Below are 22,412 nucleotides of genomic sequence, written 5' to 3' on the forward strand. Positions count from 1 at the left end.
AAGAGTCTGTCTCCTGGGTCTGCCCCAGCTACCAGCACTCCTCCCCAGAGATAAGCAGTAGCATCAGCCTTTGGGGTGTCTTTAAAAAGATCCTGAGAGAGATGGCTGGACTGCTGTGGTGTGTGTGTGTGTGTGTGTGTGTGTGTGTGTGTGTAACAGGTGCCAAGTAGGGAACAGAGCTGTCTTCAGTATGAGCTACCTTGACTCTACGCAGGTCTCAGAGGTTTAGGGTCTGATAGGAAGGCTTGCTTGATGTGGGAGATCAAGTCTGGCACTGACTAGAAGAAAGAATTGCTGCCATGTGTCTAGGCTGCATTCAAAAGGATGGGTAATGATTCACAGTGTGTATGCCCCATCATGGGGGCACATGCTGAGAACATTCAGTCTTTGACAGGAGCACTTCGCTAAGCGAAATGCATGGCCATAGTTTTGCATTATTTTGACTAGAAACAGTAGTGTTTATTAAAACTTTTTCTTCTTAAAAGAAATACTGACACCAGCATGAAAAAATCATAGCATGATTTTTATATCTCCAAAGCCAAAGCTATTTCCCTGCTGGAATGCAACTCTAATGATGTTATATAAATTAATGGAAAAATAGCATTAGACATTTGTTTTACTGCCAACTCTTAAAGACTACTTGAACAAGGCTTGTTTATTTTGGTAGTATGAATATTTAATTTTCCTTATCTGAATGATAGTTTAAAGAGTGTTAATCAATACATTAAAAAAATCTTTTTTTTGGGGGGTTGGTTTTTTTGAGACAGGGTTTCTCTGTTTATCTCCACAACATGAGCTGTTACCACCTCAAAACTTGCCTAACCTGCATCTATTAGCATTTACTTAAACAATAAAAATATCAACAAATTATTTAATAAAACACAAGTCTAGCCCAAATTTCCTCAGAGAGTAAATAGCCAATAGACATTTGGAGGTGAAAAAAAAAAATTCTGGAAGAGGAAGGTTGAGTTAGGAGTCGCCAGCCAGACATAGAGGAAACGAGATGTGAAGGCAGAACTGAGAAACGGTACCAAGCCACGTGGCTAAACATAAATAAGAATTACCGGTTAATTTAGATATAAGAGCTAGTCAGTAATAAGCCTGAGCTAATGGCCAAGCAGTTACAATATTTAAAAAAGAAGAAAAAATCCCATCAAAAAGAAAAATGAACTACCAGTCTTAATTCAAGAGTGTCACTAGCCAAGGCAGGGACAGTCAAAGCTCCTTAGGACATACTATGGAACGCACACCTGTGGATATATCAGAAGGCAGCTTCACATCTGGAGGGCAATACAAGGCACAGAGACAACTGAGCACTGATTTACAAAAGCCAAGTTCGTGTGCGCTTTTGAATCATCCACAGAAAGAAGCGCCTAATGGATTAACGCTGTAAGGGTGAAAACAGTTGAAAACCATGGTTTTACATTCTTGGCTGTCTTCCATAAAGCACAGAAAAACAACAACAATAAAACAAAAAAGTAACATAGAAAGATTTCAGCGCACAGATATTACACAAAAGATGGTGAAAAGCTAGCAGCAGGTTGGGAGAACTACTGGGCACCAATCGCTCGGATTTTACTAATCCACATAAAAAACACAGGCAATCCAACAGAACATTTATGAAGGTTTGAATACAAAAGTCAAACAATAAAAAAAGTGTCAATAAAGATGAGGGAAGCTGCCCAACCATATGGAAATCAGTCAGTGTACTACTACTTATACTGTCCAACAGGAACCTTGTAGTCACTTGTCTACCCAACTGTTGAGGGTGACTGAGTGTCCAGCATCCTCACTAACTGCGAGTCAATAAACTAACGGCCCTTTGTGGAAGACGACAGAGAAGAATCTTTGAAAAGTTATACAACACATGAATCCAGTGATCCAGGAAATGCAGTCAGTGGGGCAACCACAGAAATACTGGCACATGTACACAGACATAAGCAGGACTTAGTGTTGACAGTGAAAAGCCGAAGTGTCATAAACAGCCTGCAGTACCCGTTCAGTAGTGTGCGGCACACTATCTGTGGGACATCACAGTCATGGAGATGAGGGCCGTCCATAAACATCACAGAGAAAGAGAGACTTTCTATGTGCTGTATGTGAATGAGAGGGTGTGTAGACGTAGTTCGTACATACAAGTATATTATATATGGACATATTTGAAAATGCACAGGGAAAGAAATGCCTAGAAGTATATACCTCAACCTTTAATTAGCTCTTCCCTGTGGGAGTAAAGACGAGGGTGAAAACTAAGGAGGGGATTCATCTTTATTGATAAACTTTTGCACTATTTAAATGCCTAATTAAAATGCATCATTTTGTATATAAAAGACTGAAAAGGAAATGGCCCTGACATCTCCTATGGCTAATTTTACTGAATTTGCTTAGAGAACCCAACCGAAAGGAAGCCTTCTAGCATAAATACTACTCAGAGAATTAGAACTACAAAATTTAATTAAATTTAACTAACTCAAACTACAAAATTAGAATTATAAAATGCACGTTTTCTTGCTTATTTTCTGCTGTAATTTATTCTCGCCTCATGATATCAGATGGGGATAAAGTCACCAGCTCTTACGACTTAGAGGAAAGTTTTGTAGAAGGAAAACTGACTTGAATGACCAAGTGGGATGAGTGAAGATAGGAGGGCAGTTCAGGGGCCAAGACTCAGCTACCCAGACATACACCATTTCCCCAATTTCCTGACATCCCCAGCCAGTTCTGTGTCCTCAGAAATATCCTGTCTCCTTTTTATGATCAACTTTCCAGAAGAAGTAAAACTTGAGGTGTCACATTTTAACATGAACTTTTCCTGACCCCAGCTGTGGCAGGGAGGGTATAGGTCCAGCATGTTATAGATCCAAGAGTGGATTGCCATTGGGGAGCCCTCCAACAGAGATCAATGATACATTCAGGACATATATTGGCAAATGCAAACAAGGAGGACCACATGAAGAAGAACCATCCTAAGATGGAGGGAGTCTCTTTGCCACACCAGACCTTTCTACATGAGGAACGGCTGTGGTAATAGGGGCCCACCACACACTCCACATGAAGTACTTGCTATGAAATAATGAAGTTTTACCTGAATTTCCTTTGCCTTGTGACAAGTTTCCCTATATAAAACTGCACCTTGACCACTGGGAACCACTGAATGGCTAGGAGCATGGTATTTGGCTGCTCTACTGAGGCTGTCTCTAGATGAGGGCAATGCATCAGTGTTTGTGTTCTGAAAGACAGAGAACCTTGTCTTCATGCATTAATTTGTCCTGGAATTTTTTATCAATCCAATTGTGTGTGTGTGTGTGTGTGTGTGTGTGTGTGTGTGTGTGTGTGTGTGTGTGTATGAGTTTGTGCACATGTATGTGCAAGTGTTTGCTGAGGTCAGAGGAGACAGGATTTCTCATTGAATCTGGAGCTCAAGTCTGCATCTCCTGGTCCTACACCTCCCCACCACATAAGCTAGCAGATAGCAAGCCGCAAAGATCCTCCTGTGTCTGCCCCCACAGCACCGCAGTTAGAGGCTGATGTGGTCACGCCAGGCTGTATGCATGGGTGCTGAAGATCCAAACTCAGACCCTCACGCTTGTGTGGAAAGTCCTCTTACCCACAGAGCTATCACCTCAGCTCCTCAATTTGGATTCTAAAAATTTAATTTCTGTGCAAAATTTTAGGAATACATCTGTTCTATAAGGCATATGTGTATGAGATGTAAATAAATACAACAGCTGTCACATCTGGAAATGAGACAACATGAGCACTCAGGACCCCCTTTCAGTTTCCATCCTTTGTAAAACCAAAGGGCAGCGGGAAGAAAAACCATCAAATCAGTTGTGAAAGTTTGGATCTTAGGTGCCCATGTGCTAAAGTCCTGGTTCTCAGCTTGCCTCCACTGGGAATGCTGTTAACTTTATGGGTGGGGCCTAGTGTGAGACTTTGCAGTCACTGCGAGTGTGCCTGCCAGGGGGATGGGGCCCATGTCTCTTCCTCTTCCGTATTCTCACTCCTGGGGCCACAGCAGGAATGAACTGAGTTCCCATGTGCTGCCACTGTAATGTATAGCTTTATCATGCGCCCCAAAGCAGTAGAAACAACCAAATATGCCCCGGAATCTCTGAATCTGTGAGTCAAAGGAAGGCTTCCTTCTTGACAGGTTGACTACCCCAGGGATTGTTGATTGTCACAGTCGTGACTTGGGGAGCCAATCCAAACTGGATTCCCATGATAAGATCTAGCTCCTGAAAAATTCAGTTTCTACCCCAAGTCTTGTCCAGTGAGCCAGAAGTGATGCGATGTGCCCGCACTGCCTACCACTAGTACCTGTGTGGGGCACAGAACTTGCGACATCAGTTTCAGAGCAGATGTTTTTTTGGCCCAAAAAGGAAACTGAAAAGACAACAATCACATAGGCCTTCAGAATGATCTGCACCTCACTGAAAGAAAAAAAAATTAAGACCTCACTGTAGAATTTTCTTTTTTCAGTGAGATTAGTTTAGGTGCTCTTTAAAGACAACTGAGCCAATCAGGAAGGCCTAGACACTGATAATCTGATCCAGCCATATCTTTAAATCTGCCACCCGGACTCTAGATTACCAAAAGAACAAAGAAAGACAAACACGAGGGAAGCAGAAACCTTCATTAGATGATATTTCTGCCAAACCACATTAAAAAATTAAATTACTACGCAGTACACCCGCCATGAAATTTACTGTTTTGAGTATTCTCAATCTGCAAGCCTGGGTCTTGTCTACCTACCTTGTAAACTGTCGACTCTCTTCGTGAACTTCCATTTCTGTGCTTTTGAATTCATTGAGTTCTTTTCTTATTGCTGCCTAAACAGGAGAAAATGAAGCAGAATTTAGGTCATATATCTTCCTAACGTATACAGCATCCATGAGGCAGATATATTCTTCTGTGACATAATATTTTGGGAAGAGGAAAGAATTACTAATATATCTCAGATTCAGATTTAATAAATGAAATATGTTACAGTCTGAGCACCCCTGATAGAAAAATCCGAAATTAGAAGATCTTCAAAACTTGAAATATTCTGAGTATTAATGTGAGCCACAAGTGGAAAATTCCATACCTGACCTCCTGCGATGGTTGCAACATGGAAGTATGATAAAAATGTGTAAAATGATCTTCAGGAGATGTGTGTGCAGTGTGTAGGAACGTGGATGAATTCTTTTAGAGCAGGCCTGGGGACTGAACCCAGGTCTCACGCATACTAGGCAAGCACTCTACCATTGAGCTAGACTCCTGGCCCTATAAATGCATTTTGTGTGTGGACAGGGTCCTCATCCTTCAGCTTTCTCATTTCAAATATCCCAAATTCTAGAAGTACTCCCAACCCATAAACACCTTGGGTGGCAAGCATTTCAGAGGAGGGACAGTCATGCAAAAGCCAATCTGAAGCCAGCTTGGTCTCCCTGAGAGTATCCTTCCTTGGTGGGGATGGCGGCAGTAGGGTGTAGAATGTGTATCATGCAGAATGTCTCCCCACTCTCTGATGACTACAGCATGGGGTTTTTCAGAGCATCTATATCCTGTTCCTAGGAAAGTTTTACATTGAAGCCCGTCCGCCTGCCCGCCCGCCACAGTGAAAGAGCTTTGACTCGCTGCCATAGCAATATACCAAGTAGGCAGTTGCTATTTATTTTTTTATGTTGAAAGTTTAGACAAACGGCTGAAAATTCAGCACAGCATTTAAAGCCACTCAGAGAAACATCAAATAGGAGGCCTTATTTAAGGAACACAGAAACCATGCCATGTACAACAAAATGCTTATGCATGCAGACTGGAAAGCTGAAACACCCCTCCAAATGCTAACTTTGGCTGTCTGTTAACAGACAGTGGCAGGATTATGCATGGGTTTAGTTTCAATTTTTGCCTTATTTTTATTTCCTACTTTTTTTTCTACAAAGGGTATTTCACTCATATAAAAAGTACTAAAAAAATCTTTAAGCTCTATGTAGATTACACTATTCAGACCAAACACAGAACTTTCTATTTTTTATGCAAAGAATGCTTTCCTTCATATAAGAGGAAAAGTAGGAATAAAACACCCTTATGACATCTAAGGGACTGGCTCCAGATAAACACAGAATGTCAAAATAAACCCCAGGAAGTGCCTTCCCAGAAAGATAGGAGAATCTACTGTGCGGTTGGAAGTCAATGAACTTCAGGGAAAGGGAAAAGATAGGAGAAATCCCCGAGACCTCTTCATGGCTCTCTCCCATCATTAACCATCACTCTGCAGGTCATAGGCTTCCCTTCCTAAGTATATTTTAATGCGATAATTAAACTCTGTTGTCACAGACTGTCTCCTCTCCCCAGATATATTCTTTAGGTCTGGAAGTCTCTTTGGGGGAACCTATGAACAATGGTCATAATTCTTATTGCTAACTTTTGGAAGTGCCAAAGCAGAGACCTGTTTGTGGGCCTGAGTCCCCCATGGCACAGTAATGCAGCATGTTTCACAAGACACGACAACGTGGACACTTGGTTTTGGTCATAGTAACAACTGGCTCTGGATCCAGGAGCTGGACAGTTGCTCGAATAAAGATCTAGAAAAAGTTCCTCCTTGGAAAGAAGTGTTTCAATGTGAACAGGGGCACAGAATTCCATCTCTGTGTTCGTTGAAACTTTCTTCTTCCCACAAAAGGTTTCAGCAGAGGCCGTGTGAAGCACTTTAGCTAGACTCAGAAGCCATGGGTGTTGGTCTTGGTTATGTTTCCCATGGCAGTATGATGTTCATGGAGGAACTTCCCCCTCCAGCTACAGCCTTCCTACTGCTATGGTTGGATGATTGCTCTCTGGAGGTCCATGTAGCAAGACCCATTGTCCAGGGAGGTATTATTAGAGGTGCTGTGAACACTTTAGAGGTGAGACCTTATGAGGGACATGACTTTAGGTCATTCAGGGCATGCCCCTGAAGAGATTATGGGACTATGGTCTACCTTCTCTTTGCTCTTTTGACTCAGGATATAAATGGCTTGACTCACCATGTGCTCCCCACTCCAACCATATGAAACCCATTCCTTAGACCTTCATTACTTAGACCCTTGTATCCAGAACCGTGAATCAAACTTTGTCTATAAGTTAACTGTTTGGGGTATTTTTTTTTTTCAGTAACAGAAAGCCAGATAATCTTCCCACTTAGGAATGAAAATTCATGATACAATTAAGAATATTAGTTCAAAGTGTATTTTTAAAAATGTGCTGAATACTGTAGTATTACCAATAAAATATCATGAAGTTTTAGAAGAGTACATTATTTGGGCTTGTGACTAACAACTCTTTCATTTTTATCACAGAAAATCCACTGGAAAGCAAGAGGACAGTGTTGAAGGAGAGCTGACTATAAATAAGATGAAGGATTTACTGGTAATAGAGGGCTGGCTACCAGTGGAAGAGTCTGGCGAAATCCAGGAAAAACATTCAGAGAGAAACACTTGGGACACGGAGTTTATAAATCACTACAACTACAAACTGTGCCCCGCTCCACACAGTATTTATATTAATAAGACTTATAACCCTCTAGTGCCCACATCCCCTCACGTACACGGCTTTCCTCAGAAAGCCAGTTAGACACTCCTGGGCACATACAATTTTCTCCTCTGCAATGCCATGTTGTCACTGCCTTCTGATGATGGGGTGTCTGTTGCTTCAGTTTTGACTCTGGGGAAACCGTGTCACCACTTTGAACAAGGAAACACAGTAAGGTGTCATGTTACTACGCCAGTCTAACGTGAGCTTGTTTCTGGCCCAGGAACATTTGCTACCTGGAAGCCGGCTGCCACATGAAACACACCCGATTGCCCTGAGCAAGCTGCAGGATGAGAGGCCCCAACACAAAGACAGACTTCAGAGGACGAGATGCCATGTAGACAGAGGTCACGGAACAGGAGAGCATACACACACTCATGAAGAAACTGCTTTGGAAGTGGCTTCTCGAGGCCCCAGCATCTCACCAATGCCATGTGGGCCTGAAATAAACCCCTGGGTTGATATGTTCCAGAATTCCTACCTCACAAACTTGTAAATGCTATCTAGACATCACTGATTTAAGCCAGTAGCTTTGGGCTAGTTTGCTACAAGGCAGTTGATAACCTAAACAGTATTCTAAGTTGACACAGAGGCCAGAGGGGTCTTGCGATCTACTGGATATCAAACGTGCCTTAAGTGATTATGATGGAGCCACCCATAAGCCTACAAGTCTTACATATAGACAGCCAATAAAATGGGCTTTGGGGCCGGGCGGTGGTGGCGCACGCCTTTAATCCCAGCACTCGGGAGGCAGAGCCAGGCGGATCTCTGTGAGTTCGAGTCCAGCCTGGGCTACCAAGTGAGTTCCAGGAAAGGCGCAAAGCTACACAGAGAAACCCTGTCTCGAAAAACCAAAAAAAAACAAAAAACCAAAAAAAAAAAAAAAATGGGCTTTGGGGCCCCGCTAATCCAGATGACCTCATTTCCATGTGTAGAAGTGACAAGTCAGTTGTATGTAATGACATGGTGGGAAGTGTGGCACTATGGGGAAGACATACTTGTCTGATTATGGGGACAGTACTCACTTTCAAAATCTACTCAATAAGGACCTCCTTTTAGTCTAACAGTTACTACTTTAGGCAAAAAGGAAGAGTTCTTAGGGGTTCAAAGGAGGAAAAAGGAAACCTTTTATATTGATCAGGTACACAGGTTATAAACATAGCTTTTGTTCTTACTTTTTTCCCCTTTCAGATGAGACTCGATTTTAGGCCTAATAACTCTCTATCTACATGTAACTGGGGCTGGTTTTGTTGAAAGACAAGACAGATGGGCTGAGGCAGTGGGATTGGAGCCAGTGGTGCTGGGTTGGACCACCTCAGGGAAACCATTCAGTTGCATTTAGTTTCTAAGAAAACTGAGGCAACGACAACCCCAAATGCCAGGGGTTTGCACTGCGACCACATGGATAGTGGTGTTTGGTATCATGGAAATTAAACACAGGACACAAAAATGACTAAAACTAAGTTTAAGTTTGGCTAATGGCGAGTAACCACATTCATTCCCCATCTGATCAGCCGTGGTCAGTTCAGGGGCACTTCTTGGCAAGAAACAACAGGCAATTTGCTGAAAAAAACACACGGCTCTTGCAGCCATCTCACACGTGACAGCATGGGTTGTGAGTGGAGAATTAGCTCGAGCTTCCATTCACTATCTTTTGTTTATTTTGTTGCTAAAATGCTGGTATCAAGGAGGGGATTGCTGGCTGACTCATTAAGCTCGATGTTATGGGGAGTGAAGTGTGTGCATCCCGTGAGCCAACTCATGACATTCTACAGAGAATTCAAATCGCAGTCTTCCCAAGGAGCTGGCTAGACAGTGTGTTCCTGGCAAGGCGGTTTTCATCTTCATGCCCCTTGGAGGATATTGTTAAGAGTTGTAATAAACAAGGCAGAATCCACGTATCACCAGGAAACAGTCTGTGTTCTGGCTCACTAGAAATTTTTAAATTTTTTTTTTCTCAAAACATATATTTCTACCTCCTCTCAGTACATCTTTGAGCACCCTGCCAGGACCTCCCAGGAATGGGCAGTTCCCCCACCCAGCACACCATGCCTTCCCTAGGGCCCTCCCTAGCCCTTGGTGACAAGGCCCTTCACAACTTGCACAATGGCGTCCTTGTCAATACTAGACATCTTCAGCAGCTCACTAGAAATTTTTAGGCTGAAATCCTCATCGGTAGTTTAAATTTTAGTCCAACTGTGTAACCATGGAGTGAAATTATTTTGGGGTTCTAAATAATACTTGAATTTAATATTCTTTAAAAAGTAACTTAAGCTTTCTGCAATTTTGACTTTCATTAGTTTTTTTTTTTTTTAAAGTGGGGTATAGAGATCAAAACTTGAAAAACAAAACTAATTTTTTTGTTTGTTTGATTTTTGAGACAGGGTCTCTGTGTAGCTTTTGGGGCATATCCTGACTCGCTCTGTGGACCAGGCTGGCCTCGAACTCACAGAGATCCGCCTGCCTCTGCCTCCCGAGTGCTGGGATTAAAGGCGTGCGCCACCACCGCCTAGCTGAAAAATAAAACTAATGTAAAGCTACACTTATTTGTTTTTGCATATGTGTGCATGTCTGTGTGTCCGTGTAGAGTGCTGCATGTACCACGCCATGGATGTGGAAGTCAGAGGAAAGCCTCTGTCCATTGTTTGTGTTCCGGAGACCAAACTCAGGTTGCCAGGCTTGGTGGAAAACGGTCTTACCCACTGAGCATCCTGCTGGATTCATAACCTAACTCTTTCTTTTTTAAATTTATTTTTATTTTGTTTTAATTTTCTGATTGTTGGTGTTTTGTCTGCATTTATGTCCCATGTGAGGGTGTTGGATCCCCTGGAACAGGAGTTATAGACAATTGTGAGCTGCCATGTGGATGCTGGGAATTAAACCCTGGTCCTCTGGAAGAGCAGCCAGTACTCTTAACTCTGAGCCAGCTCTCCAGCCTCCTCATAACCTAATTCTTAATACAACAGTTATATCATACTTAATGAATTTTATATCAACTAACTTACTGAATCAAATACATTATTTAGAATCTGACCAATAGGCATTATGAAGTATTTTAAGGTAAACATAATAAAATTTTTTTTTTTGCTGTAATGACAATGAGCATGCCATTTTCATCCTTAAATAAAATGCTTTGAGTATGTGGGCCATATCTATTTATACCTGCTTTGTGTGTGTGTGTGTGTGTGTGTGTGTGTGTGTGTGTGTGTGTGTGTGTGTGTGTCTGTGGCATGTGCACGCCCATGTGCACTCATTGTACACTCATGGAAACCCAATGTTGACATTGGAGGTCTTCCTTGATGACTCTCCACATTATTTTTTGAACCAGCATATCTCAAAGAATCCAGAACTCACGGTTTCAGTTAGACTGTCTGCTTGGCATCCCAGGATCCACCGAACTCTGCCCCTTGGTGCTGGGATTACGGGTACGTATGACACACTCAGCTTCCTCACATGGGGCTCTAGGATCCAAGCTGTGTTTTTTATGCTTGCTGAGATACTTTCTCTACAGAGCCATCTACCTAGCCCGTGTATATGCATCTTAGAACAGTGGTATGAAATTACTTAATTTTTCTTAGTGTTATATAGAAAATAGTATTTTTTTTCTTTTTTCTTTTGGTTTTTTTGAGACAGGGTTTCTCTGTGTAGCTTTGCGCCTTTCCTGGAACTCACTCTGTAGAGCTACAGAAAATAGTATTTTCAGACATTTACAAAAATGCCATGCACTGATCTAAGCCTCATTTGTTGATTTTTCCTGTTTGTGAGTCTGGATATTCAGCTCTTGACAACAAACACACACCACTTGCATGCACAAATCACACCATACATAAACAGATCACTTGCATGTACAAAACATACTGTACATAAACAGCATGTTCAATTTTTGGATTTTTTTTCTTCATTCTACCTTTAAAAGTATACATTTTTTTTTCTGTCTAAAACAAATTCTTACTTTTGGAAAACACACTCTTCTCATAGGGAACACAGATACAATAAAAACACAGCCCTGAACATTTTGTCCTTTAGACCTTAATCACATCTTGGGATACATGTATGAGATTTCCATGAGGGAAAGCGAGTCACCCCTGTAAGTCAGGAGGGACTCTGGCTCTGCCCTGGGGCTCAGGTGCCATGTTCAAGGGAGATGTGAGACTCCTATGTCTTCAGAGTACTCCAGAACAGAAACCATGCTTGCAGAAGAAAACCTGACCAGGCCTAACTCCCCTATGTTGAACAAGCCCAAGCCAAAAGCCTATCTTTGTCTCAGTTCAAAATGTTCTCCAAAAACAAAAACAAAACAAAACAACCACCACACACACACACACACACAAAAAAAATCTCTGCCCATCATAGCTGCGGTGGATGAGCTTGGCCTCCTATGAACAGAACCAAGTCAAGGAAGGGCTCTTCCAGGGGATGGAAATTGATTTTGCATAGAAGGGTGGTTAGTCATGTAGACTGTCACTTCTGCACAGTGGAGGATTTTACTGTTTATCTGGCCTTTTTAAAGGTTGGCATTTGAATAATGAGGTGGCTGGTAAGAGATGTGGCAAATCATACTTTTCTAAGATGGCTAGAATATTACCTTCAGTCTGTACAATCTGACCTCGCTGCTCTCCTAACAAGAGGGAGAGCTTTCCACCCCTCTTCCCTGGGTTCTGAGCTGGCCTTGGGACTCACCTGGAACCAACAGAACAAAGCAGACAGACAGACAGTTTGAGTGACTTCTGTAGTCAGCTTTTCCTTTGGGCTTCAGCTCACAAATAACGACATGGAGACTTCTTATTAATTGTGAAAGCTTAGCCTATAGTTTAGGCTTGCTCCTAACTAGCTTTTATAACTGAAATTAACCCACGTATATTAATCCACCTTCTGCCACATGGTGTTACTTCTCTTACATCTTGCACCTCCTGTTGCCTCTCCGTGTCTCCTGGCATCTCTCACGTGACTAGATTCCTCCTCCTTTTCCTTTCTCTCCCCAGAAATCCCACCTATACCTCCTGCCTAGCTATTGGCTGTTCAGCTCTTTATTACACCAATCACAGTAGATACATCTTCACACAGTGTACAAATATCCCACAACAGACTTCTAACGATGATTGGAAAAGGCCAAGTAGCTTTTGCTGGGCTCTCTGGAGAAAGATATCTACTGTGAGGGAAGCTAGCATAGGGAAGAGGTCTGATGACTCACACTAAAGAGGAAGTTCTGTGGGCAGCCCTGCTGAGCTCCACCTCTGAGCATGGCAACCAAGATTCAAGACACACTGGCAAGTCAATCTTGGACCTCTCAGAGTAGTCCAGTCACCAGGTGGATAACACTTGAGTAAACTTAGTCAACCTCATGGAAAACAGAGTTGCCCAAATAATCCTTGAATCTATTCCAACCTATGAAAACGGTAAGATCTATGGAACTCTATTATTCATCACTGATATGAGGGTAGTTTACTGCATGGGGACATGGCTGCAGCAGTATCAACTAGAAGTCACTGAATGAGGGGAGAGAGATGAAAGCCCACAGATGAAGGGAGAGTGACCAGAAGAAATTCATTTCTTGCAATATGATACACTAGGTACCTTGATTAACCCTTGATTAATCCATTGAAAAACAATTAAAATGATAGACATAGCATTAAAAATTACCTTAAATGTATTGAATGGCTGCTAAGAGAGCAGAAAGAAACTTCTTGGTGGGGCTCAGGAAGTGGGCGGCGAAATAAAGAGAGGGAGCCCGGAAAAGGAAAGCAAACATTGAAAATGTCTTTGACTTGAGGACACTTGCATTAAATCTGGTGAATATGAGCAGTCATTTTCAAAAGCAGGTGAGATATGGAAGATGGGGGTGGGGGACCAAATGGAACATCCCAATGCAAAGCTGTGCTGTGCTACGGAACCTCAGAGGACACCAAAGGAGACTTCGATTGGAGCTGGTATGGGGTGGGTCGGAATTGTAGGCTGAGCATTGGACCCATAAGCTTACTGTCCACCTGGCTTGTGGTCTGAATCCACAGTTGAAAGGAGTGTATGGCTATTATGTCACAGGACCACTTAAGTGTTGAGGCTTTCAGAGGGAGAAAGGTGCTAGGATGGGCGAGCATGAGTATGCAGGTTTTGGAAACACAAAAGGTCACTGAGATACTTGCCTTGTCTGCAGGTGTCAACCTGGCCCAGGGCTTGTCGGCTCGGCGGTCATAGTCGGGAGAATCCGTGACTTCTACATACTCATTAAATCGCAAGATCCTTCGGGCTTGTAGCTCTGCCACAGAAGGTCTTAGGCTGAGCTACAGGAGGGTAGGAGGGAAAGGGCAGAGATCAGTTACAAGTGTAGAGCCTCTAGGCGGCAAATTTTCTGTCTGGAACACTTCAAAGTTAAGGTCACTTTCAGGTATTAAAAGAAAAGCAACGGCATCTTGGGAATTTGTAATGAGACCTAGAAAGCAGCGTGCCCTCATTTCCAGACCAGAAAATCATCACTGCTAGCTAGGTCAGCCTTTGGCAACCGTCTGTATTGTGCGATTCCCCACAACATGCCTGGCGCTAAGACTAAGGCTTGCCTGTCATCTCTGACACAGGAACACACGGTGGCAAAGGCCCACCAGTAATACAGCTCGAGGATGGTTATCGTGGTGGCTGACAGACTGAGACAGAAGCTATGACGCTCCTAGAAAGTGGAAATGAGTGTCTGCTTCTGGCTTTCCTGGCATATATGTAGAAATGCAGTGTTCTCAGCAGAAGTGCCTCAGAGAAGGGTGGAGCTACACCCACAGCCAGAACAGCTGACTGGTAGATGAAGGAGGCCTTCTGGAGAACAGTCCTTGCAATCTTTCTGACATGTCTGCTTTTGGGGATTCCTTCGTGAGTCCTCTGTCCCATTCAAATTTATCATCATATCTAATGTGGTTAGCCCTGGGGGTGTCTTTGATTTACAAGCACCAAGAATAAGGCCGGAATAATCCTATATGTGAAAGAAACCCAGACCTATCTTGGAATGCTTTTTGCTGTGAGCACCCCAGCCAGCCCTCAACAATGTGAGTCAGGCCACATGCTCGACTATGGGGTCATACTTTAGTTATCATGCTCTCTTCCAGGTATGGAAGATATATCTGAGAAACCACTAGATAGATTTATAATGAAATATAAATTCTGATCATCCTTAGTTTTTCCAAAGGCTATTATTTTTTAACACAGAAACAGAAAGTCATGGCCTTGGAATCAGGTTTGTCTTTTTGTAAATAAGTGGAAACAATTGCCTGAGTTCTAGAGATAAGCCATTTGTCAATTTGGGTAACACTGTGGTCAAATTCACTCAATGAATTAGTTACCCAGGTCTGCTGCAGAACAGTGACAAACCATTAATAATCACAAAATACTTATTTAGTATTTCCAAGACTAAATGGAAACTGTATTTTTAAATCTCATTAAAGACATAAAAATATACTAAAATGCTAATGTTGGCTCTCTAAATGGAAGATTTGCATATGTCATTTTCCTTCTTGTATTTAAACCTTTTAAAATTAAAATACACATTGTCATAATCAGTAAATGCAATGCACACACTGTTATTTTTTCAAAATGAACATAGCATGCAAAGAGAAAAATAACTGATTTTTATGCATTATTGATTTGAATGCCTTGGATCATATGATAACCTAATAGTAGCGCTCATCCCTAAACATCCCAGTCACATGTAAAGAGCGGGCTTGTAGCTAACAAAATAAACTGAATCCCAGAACACACATGCTCATTAGCAGTCATAACATCATCACCTTCCGGCTGAGTCTCCGTTTCAGTTCCATTTTTGCTTCTTGCTCCTCTTCTTCGTTCTTTTCTGTTTATTAGGGGAGGAAGGCATATGGACAGTTACTAGAGATGATCGTGTGATAAGAAAAGTCTATCAGGAACAATTGCCCAGCTCTGGCATATGCTGATTAAAGAAGCCATCACCTTAGAAATGTATCAAAGGATTCTGCAGAACGAGTGGTCATACACATGTAATACGTGTACATGTATGCAAGGATTCTTCCTTATGGAACTGGCTGACTTTCTTCCCTGATTTTAAACCTCATTGCTTCCTGATTTCTTGTTCTATGCCTATACTATTGCTGACCACCTCATGGCCTTAGAAACACAATCTACCAGAATTCAGATAAAAATCTACTTCTGGATCTGATCTTCATGTGAAAACTCCAAGGCACATTAAAAGAACAAATTAGAACCATCCCATGCACGTCCGAGCTGCTGACTTCCATTCAAACCCAACCAAAATATTTGACTTGTCTTCCTATGTTTCCATAGAAGCAAAATGTAAGCATTCCTTGGGACTTGGCTTTTAAACCAATGTTCTGAATGGGGTCAAGATGTACTGTGGGTGGAAATTATTTATTTTCTTGTGAGTTTAACTTTCCAAAGTTGTCTTTTTCTCTGGTGCTTCATCAAGTAGTGCAATTTCATGCAGTCCAACAGATGGGATTGAAAAAAAAAAGTTCAGAATTTTTAAAGAAACAGACAGCCTTCGGGATTTATGGGATGCATATTTGCAAAGCTTCTGTCTGTTTCTTCCTGTATCTCATCTGTGTTAAGTAAGGCATTGGTTTTACTTCAGAGCAGAATACGTATAATACTTATATTCTAAAGAGTCTAGTGAAGTCTTCAGAATCAACTAAGTCTTCAGAAAAATTCTCTTTTATGAAAAAGTTTTATTTTTTAATCTCTCTCTCTCAGTATAGTATGGTATGGTATGGTATGGTATGGTATGGTATGGTATAGTATAGTATAGGTCAGAGGACCTTGAATGTCATCATCTGGTGCTACCCACCTTGGTTTTTAAGACAGTGTTTCTCACTAGGACCTGAGGGTTATTGACTAGGCTGTGGTGTCTGGCCAGAGAGTCCCAGGAATCCACCTGTCTCTGCCTCACCAGCACTGACACGGTAAGTGTGCCCCATCACATCTAGCTTTTTAAGTGGGTGCTGGGGATAGAACTTAGGTCTTCATGCTTGTGCAACAAGCACGTTACTGACTGAGCAATAATTCCCCTAACTCCAAAATATATCTATTGTAAAAATTCAGATTGACTTTTCACCACTAAGGTTACTGGCTTCAAGAGTAAAAAGTTAGTCTTGAGTATATGCAGCACCTACAGGTATTTGCTCATTGACCCGGCTGTATTCTCTATACATTTTTTTTTTTTTCTTCTCTGGACATAATGAAGTTTCTGTTTTCTTCTGAAACCCATTTTCGAATTTACATGTGAAGAGGATGATCCATGTAGTTATATATAGTGACACAAACCGAAATCACCCTCAGTCAAGAGACACTTCAAGTTCCTGCATCACATGGATTTGGTTATAACTTGGATTTCATATTATGAATGAACTGTAAGCTTGGGTGACTGCTTCACAGAAACATGTCTTTCTACACCGTTAAAGTGTATCCAAAGGGCCAATTACTTAATGTGAATTGAACGAAGCTTGTGAACTGTCTAGTATACATGTTACACAAATTCCAAACTTGTTGGTAATGTAATTAAAATCAGAACTTTACAAGGCAAGAACTGTGATGATACAATAAGAAATAATATAATCTTTAAGTATAATTTTAGTCACTTCTTCCTATATGCCTACCATGCTTCACTTTTTCTTTCTTTGTTTTTTAAAGCTATTTTAAAAAACTAAATTAATTTCTTTTATTTTATGAGTGTTTTCCCTTCACTTGTGTTTGCACACCGGGTGTGCTTGGTGTCCACAGAGGTCAGAAGAGGGCATTGGATGCCCTGGAACTGAAGTTGCAGATGGTTGTGAACCGACATGCGAATGATGGGAATTGAACCCAGGTCTTCTGCAAGAGCAGCCAGTGTGCCCTGGACTGATAAGCCACCTCTCCAGCCCCCCATCCCCCATGCTGCATTTCTTAAAGGCATTTTCAAAGACAAAAAAAAAAAAAAAATCCCAAAGGTTTTTCACTACTTATGTAAAATGTCATTTCTTTAAAAGGGAATATTAGTTTTACCCTTTTAAGGATGTTGTACAATAAAGTGGTAGTCAGTAACATTTAAGAAAGGAAGAGCGGATTAGGGAGCTTAAGTAAACAGGGTTTTACTATCTGGGAACACTCTTTCCTGACACTAGGAACTAACTGGCCTTTAACATTTCCCATGTTTGAAGTGATACTTCTAAAGAGGGTGAGGGATGGAGGGGAGCTGCCATGGGGTAATCTCTGAGTCTTTGCAGAATGGGACAGAGACAAGGGGACATCTTGATACTGGTAGTTAAATATTCACCGAGATGTTCATTTAGGGTACATTCCCTTCACTTTTTGATTAATTAGAGGACTAACTGTACAATACGACGTAAACTGTTTTGGGCACTGGGATGGATTGAAGGGTTTTCATGAAGGATGCGACAGAACTCTTGGTCCATGTCTTGCATCAGAGCGGAAGGGTGTCACTTCAGACAGCCACAGGGAAGCGTCTGAATAAACCCTCCATCAATACATGTGCTTTCATGGCAGCGGGCACTGCAGAAACCTGACTGCCTAGCCAGGGTGGCCCCAGCACGGTGTGAAGGAGCCCGGAGAAGAGGGAAAAGGAGAGCAAGAGTAGCAGCCAGAACAGAAGTGTACTCCTGAACCATTGATTTGTGTGCAATGACCTGGGCCGCGCCCCACATGTTCTTCCTGGTTTTCTTTATCTGTTTGCCGCTTGACATGTTTCCATGTGAGTGGGGTTTTGTTTTGTTTTATCTTTTAAACACCTATTTATTTATTTATTGTGTGTGTGTGTGTGTTCACAAGCACACTACCACAGCACACATGTGGAGAGAAGAAAATTTGTAGGAGTAAGATTCATGTAGATTCATCTGGGGCCTGGGGACTGTACTCAAGTTGTCAGACTTGGTGCCAGAGTCTTAACTTGCTGAGCCATCTCACTGGCCCCATGGATGTATTTGCAACAAACGAAAATACATTTGTAAACTTTTGAAATTATATATATATATATATATACTATATATATTAAACATATATATATGCAGATATATGTTAAAGAACATATATCAATGGATGGGTAGTATATGATAAAGATGTCAACAGTAGAACATAATTGGCAGACACATGGTTAGTTAGTTGCTCTCCATAAAATTCCTTCAATTTTTTTGTAGATTTAAAAAATTGCATAGTTAATTGTTGAAGAAAAAGATTCAGAACCTAGTGGCCTGGGTCATTTTTTTTTCTCTCTCTCGATGGAAAACACAGCTGGAAAGACACAGCTGCACCCAGAAGCTTTTCATCCTTTCTCAGGCCCTGTATGGAAAAGATGTCTTGTCCACATTCCTTTTCCTGATCAGCCAGAGGCAGGTAAAGATGCCTCTACGTATTTTCTCGATTTTAAGGGATTTGTTTGAAAAGGAATAATCAACTATAAATATAGTTTATATGTTATATAATATAACATGTACTAATACATATTATATAGTTTATATGTTACACAATATAAATGCAGTTAAAGAAAACCACTCTAACCAACACAGGGACGAAATCAAGTGTGGGGTATAAGGGACATGGTGCTAAGACATCAAGTTTGTCCCATGTCCTCACAGAACAGCTACTGGCATTTCCTGCCATCTCAGTCATAGTTACTAAAGGGGTGGTGGGTTTCAATTAGAGAACTATTGAATACTTTATGCTTTCAATCAGTTTCCTAGCCCCCAAGAGGTGGCCTAGGTGACCTTAAAAATCATACTGTGTCACAGATAGTTTTCTGGTGTCTTTATTTCGATACTGCTGCTGCCTTTGAACAAAAACTTGAGATGAAATAAACAAGCAAAGAGAGGAAAGTATGGAGGAATGCAGAAGGGGAATGAATGAAGTGTTTGTGGGCTAAGCCCCTGCGATCCTCACTGGAAAGAACACTACCCACCCATCCCCAACCCGCCACTGCCCCCAGCTCAGCCTGCTTCCCTTGGCCCATGTCAGGGGAGCAGGAGCCAGTTAGCAGCCTCTCTAGACTGGAAATAGGACCTCCCGTGTCCAGAATCAACATGAACTTAGAAGGAAGTAAAAGAGGGCTGGAGTCAAGTCTGAAGTTGACTTTGGGGCTTCACTCTTTCCCGAACCTCCAGGAAAACAGAGGGTGCAGAAGCCAATACAGCACTTAAGATCAACATGCAATAAATTTCCGGATCCATGAAAGAGTTCCTCAAATAACTAAACTCCAGTGTGGCTTGGCACATTAGTCCCAAAGGACAGGATTACCAGAACTTGCAAGGCCTTCTTTTCGAAGTATTTCATCAGACATCCAAGAAGACATACCCTCTGTACTTGTAGGAGCTTGCATTCCTCCTAGAGCTTAAACTTGAACTTAGCGAGTATGTCCTGGGAACTCCTCATGGAAAACACTTTTGACACCTTAGGGTTTTGTTTTCATGTCAACATTAGATGTTGCTCAGGTAAAATGCTTAGGTTTTAGCTACCAGCTCTTTGTCTTTCCAAGTGGCATTTCTGCATGTTGGCAGGCACTTTGATGGGTGCTAGTCAACTTAGACTCACAAATGGCCAGAAAAAGCACAGCATGGGAGAGACTCCTGTGTAGTAGAGTTGTACTGTAGAGCATGCTACAGACTGAGTGGTTGGTCCTCCGTGCACTGGTAAATGCTCATTGTTGGGTTGTTTCAGTTACGGCAAAAGCCCTAGAAATATGCCACAAAAATCTTTTTTTTTTTTCCTTTACAGAAGAAAATAACTCCTATTAAAGCATGGGGTCATCCAGAAGGCTGGCTGTACTCTGCTGGCTTGGTTGAAAAGGATGTCCCCATGCCAATGGCTCACTACTATTGCAGTCTGCCTGGAGGGCTGATTGTTCCTGTATTTTGGTATTTCAAACACTAAAAAGATCTAGGAGTAGAGCTCGGCTTGCTTTTTTTTACTCACTGAGGCTAGTGGCCTCCCCGACAATGGCAGGACAAACTGCGTTTCTAATGGGATCTCGCACACTTTGCCACCAGAAGTCAGAATGGAAAAATCAAGTGGGAAATGAATGGAGAACTCTTTAAAGCTCAAGAAACCACAAAGAATTCAAGAAAGAAGAAGAGCTATCACAACAATGGAAAATGAAATGCCTTGAAAAATCCCTCTAACCATCATTTTAAACTGAGACTTTTGTCCAACCTAGCAACAAACTGTATTATTCATAACAATATAGGAATGTTTGATTGATTTTCTTGTGGATTCTTTCTTTGGCAGTTATTTGAAAGTAGACTAGAGCATTTGCTTTAATATTTGGGCAAAAGAACACATGGGATAAATTTCATTTTTCTCAGAAATAATTGCTATGACCAGGACTCCACTTTAGGGAATATCAGGCTTAAAGTCATAAAATGAAATATGAAAACCAAGAAATTATTTTTTTAAATATGTAAATGTCTACGAATATATACGACATACATGGGCCATTCCAGTCAGTTGTGAATCATGTTTCCCTCCTGATGGATGATTCGTCTCTGGGGTACCTGGTTATTGATTACCTGTGGGATCATGCTATAGCAACATACTCACGTTTTAAAATGTTTCTTTGCTCTAATTCTTCAGTTGTTGGCCTCTGGCTGAGTCTTCTACAATGACAAGATGATATGCTACAGTTTACAAAATGAATACATCTTGTGTTACAAATGAGGTCCATTTGGCAGAAGATACTAATGAACCAGCAAAGCTAGACATTGTTATATCTTGAGAAATAAAAATAAATTTTTAAGCCTGTAAAATAAATGTCTCCTTCCTGTTTGTAGACTACTGAATGTAGCTTAGACTTCCACGTGTCTCCGCTTCTCCACCCATCCCTGGAAGACAGGGATCTGACTTTTTGGCTGGGCAAATGCCTACAGATCATAGCTTCCTTAGCTAGGTATGGGATGCGACTGACTCCTTGCAAGGGGCCATGAGCAGAGTGAGCTTTGTTAAGTTGTTTGTCGCCCCTCAATACAGATAAGTGTGCGGTCCCTGCTTTCCAGTTCTTTCTTGCACAGGCTGCACTCGAACATGGTATTATGAGCCTGCTTTGATCTTGTAGATAAGATTCCCCAGGGCCATAAGAAATGTACAAAACAGAAGGAGTCGGGGTGTTAGGTCTATGAGGAGAAGAGGAGGAGAAATTTTCCATCATGCTGGGTGGTCCAGCTTCCTCTCGCTGTCTGGTATGAAAGAAATCAACATACATCGCTTGAACTCTGGTTTTCCTGACATGTTACAGCAGCTTAGCTGATAGCTTGCTTAATTAATGTACAGGGTACTGGGGCCTCAAATCTGCTGCTGCTGCAAAGTTCACGCCAATGTATGAGTTGCTCAATCTATGCTGCTCAGGGTTTGAAGGGAAAGCCTGCATCAGGCACTGCAAGCAAACATATTCCATACTATGCTATCTTAAGCTATGCGGCCCCTTCTTCCCTGCTGTTGAGATAAGCCAGGCTCCCCCAGGATTAGTAGTTAAATGCTTTACAAGAGACCAGGAACTCTTAGAAACTCCTTATAACTTTGTTCTTGGTCTCGTTTACATGATTAATTTGTTGTTCACTGCTGTGAAAGATTGCCTCAGGATGGAGGCTGAATTTGTGTAAGTTAGGATGAATATACATATAGTTACTAGACACAACTAACTCTAAATGTTGGGACCACAGCAAACTAGTTATCCTTCAAGTATTTTCTCAAATTTTCATTGAAGTTAGATCTCCATTGGGACCACTCTGAAATTAAGGTGAGGGGCTGAGTCCACAAATGGTTCCAGGGAGCAATGGTACCTATGCAGCTGGATTCTGTGTCATGACTACACTGTGTGCTATGTGTGTGTGCTGTCCATGGACTAGAGTTCGTCAAACCCA

The 22,412-nt window shown here is 41.7% G+C and overlaps 1 protein-coding gene across 11 annotated transcripts in view; it reads right to left on the bottom strand.

Annotated features, from left to right (window-relative positions):
* Positions 1-22,412, bottom strand: part of Phactr2 (phosphatase and actin regulator 2) — a 268,605-nt gene that overhangs the window by 13,300 nt on the left and 232,893 nt on the right. For 7 of the 11 annotated variants that reach the window (XM_052751062.1, XM_052751065.1, XM_052751073.1 and 4 more), the window contains 4 exons: positions 21,097-21,173; positions 15,315-15,376; positions 13,688-13,829; positions 4,756-4,828 (listed from right to left, as the gene is read on the bottom strand). In XM_052751062.1, the coding sequence (XP_052607022.1) occupies positions 4,756-4,828; positions 13,688-13,829; positions 15,315-15,376; positions 21,097-21,173 (354 nt within the window). Of the gene's footprint in view, positions 1-4,751; positions 4,829-13,687; positions 13,830-15,314; positions 15,377-21,096; positions 21,174-22,412 lie in introns of those variants that run through there. The other 4 variants (XM_052751064.1, XM_052751070.1, XM_052751072.1 and 1 more) reach the window with 2 other exon arrangements.

This window comes from Peromyscus californicus, unplaced genomic scaffold, assembly GCF_007827085.1.
Source record: "Peromyscus californicus insignis strain IS unplaced genomic scaffold, ASM782708v3 Scaffold_22__1_contigs__length_63687245, whole genome shotgun sequence".
Taxonomy (NCBI): domain Eukaryota; kingdom Metazoa; phylum Chordata; class Mammalia; order Rodentia; family Cricetidae; genus Peromyscus; species Peromyscus californicus.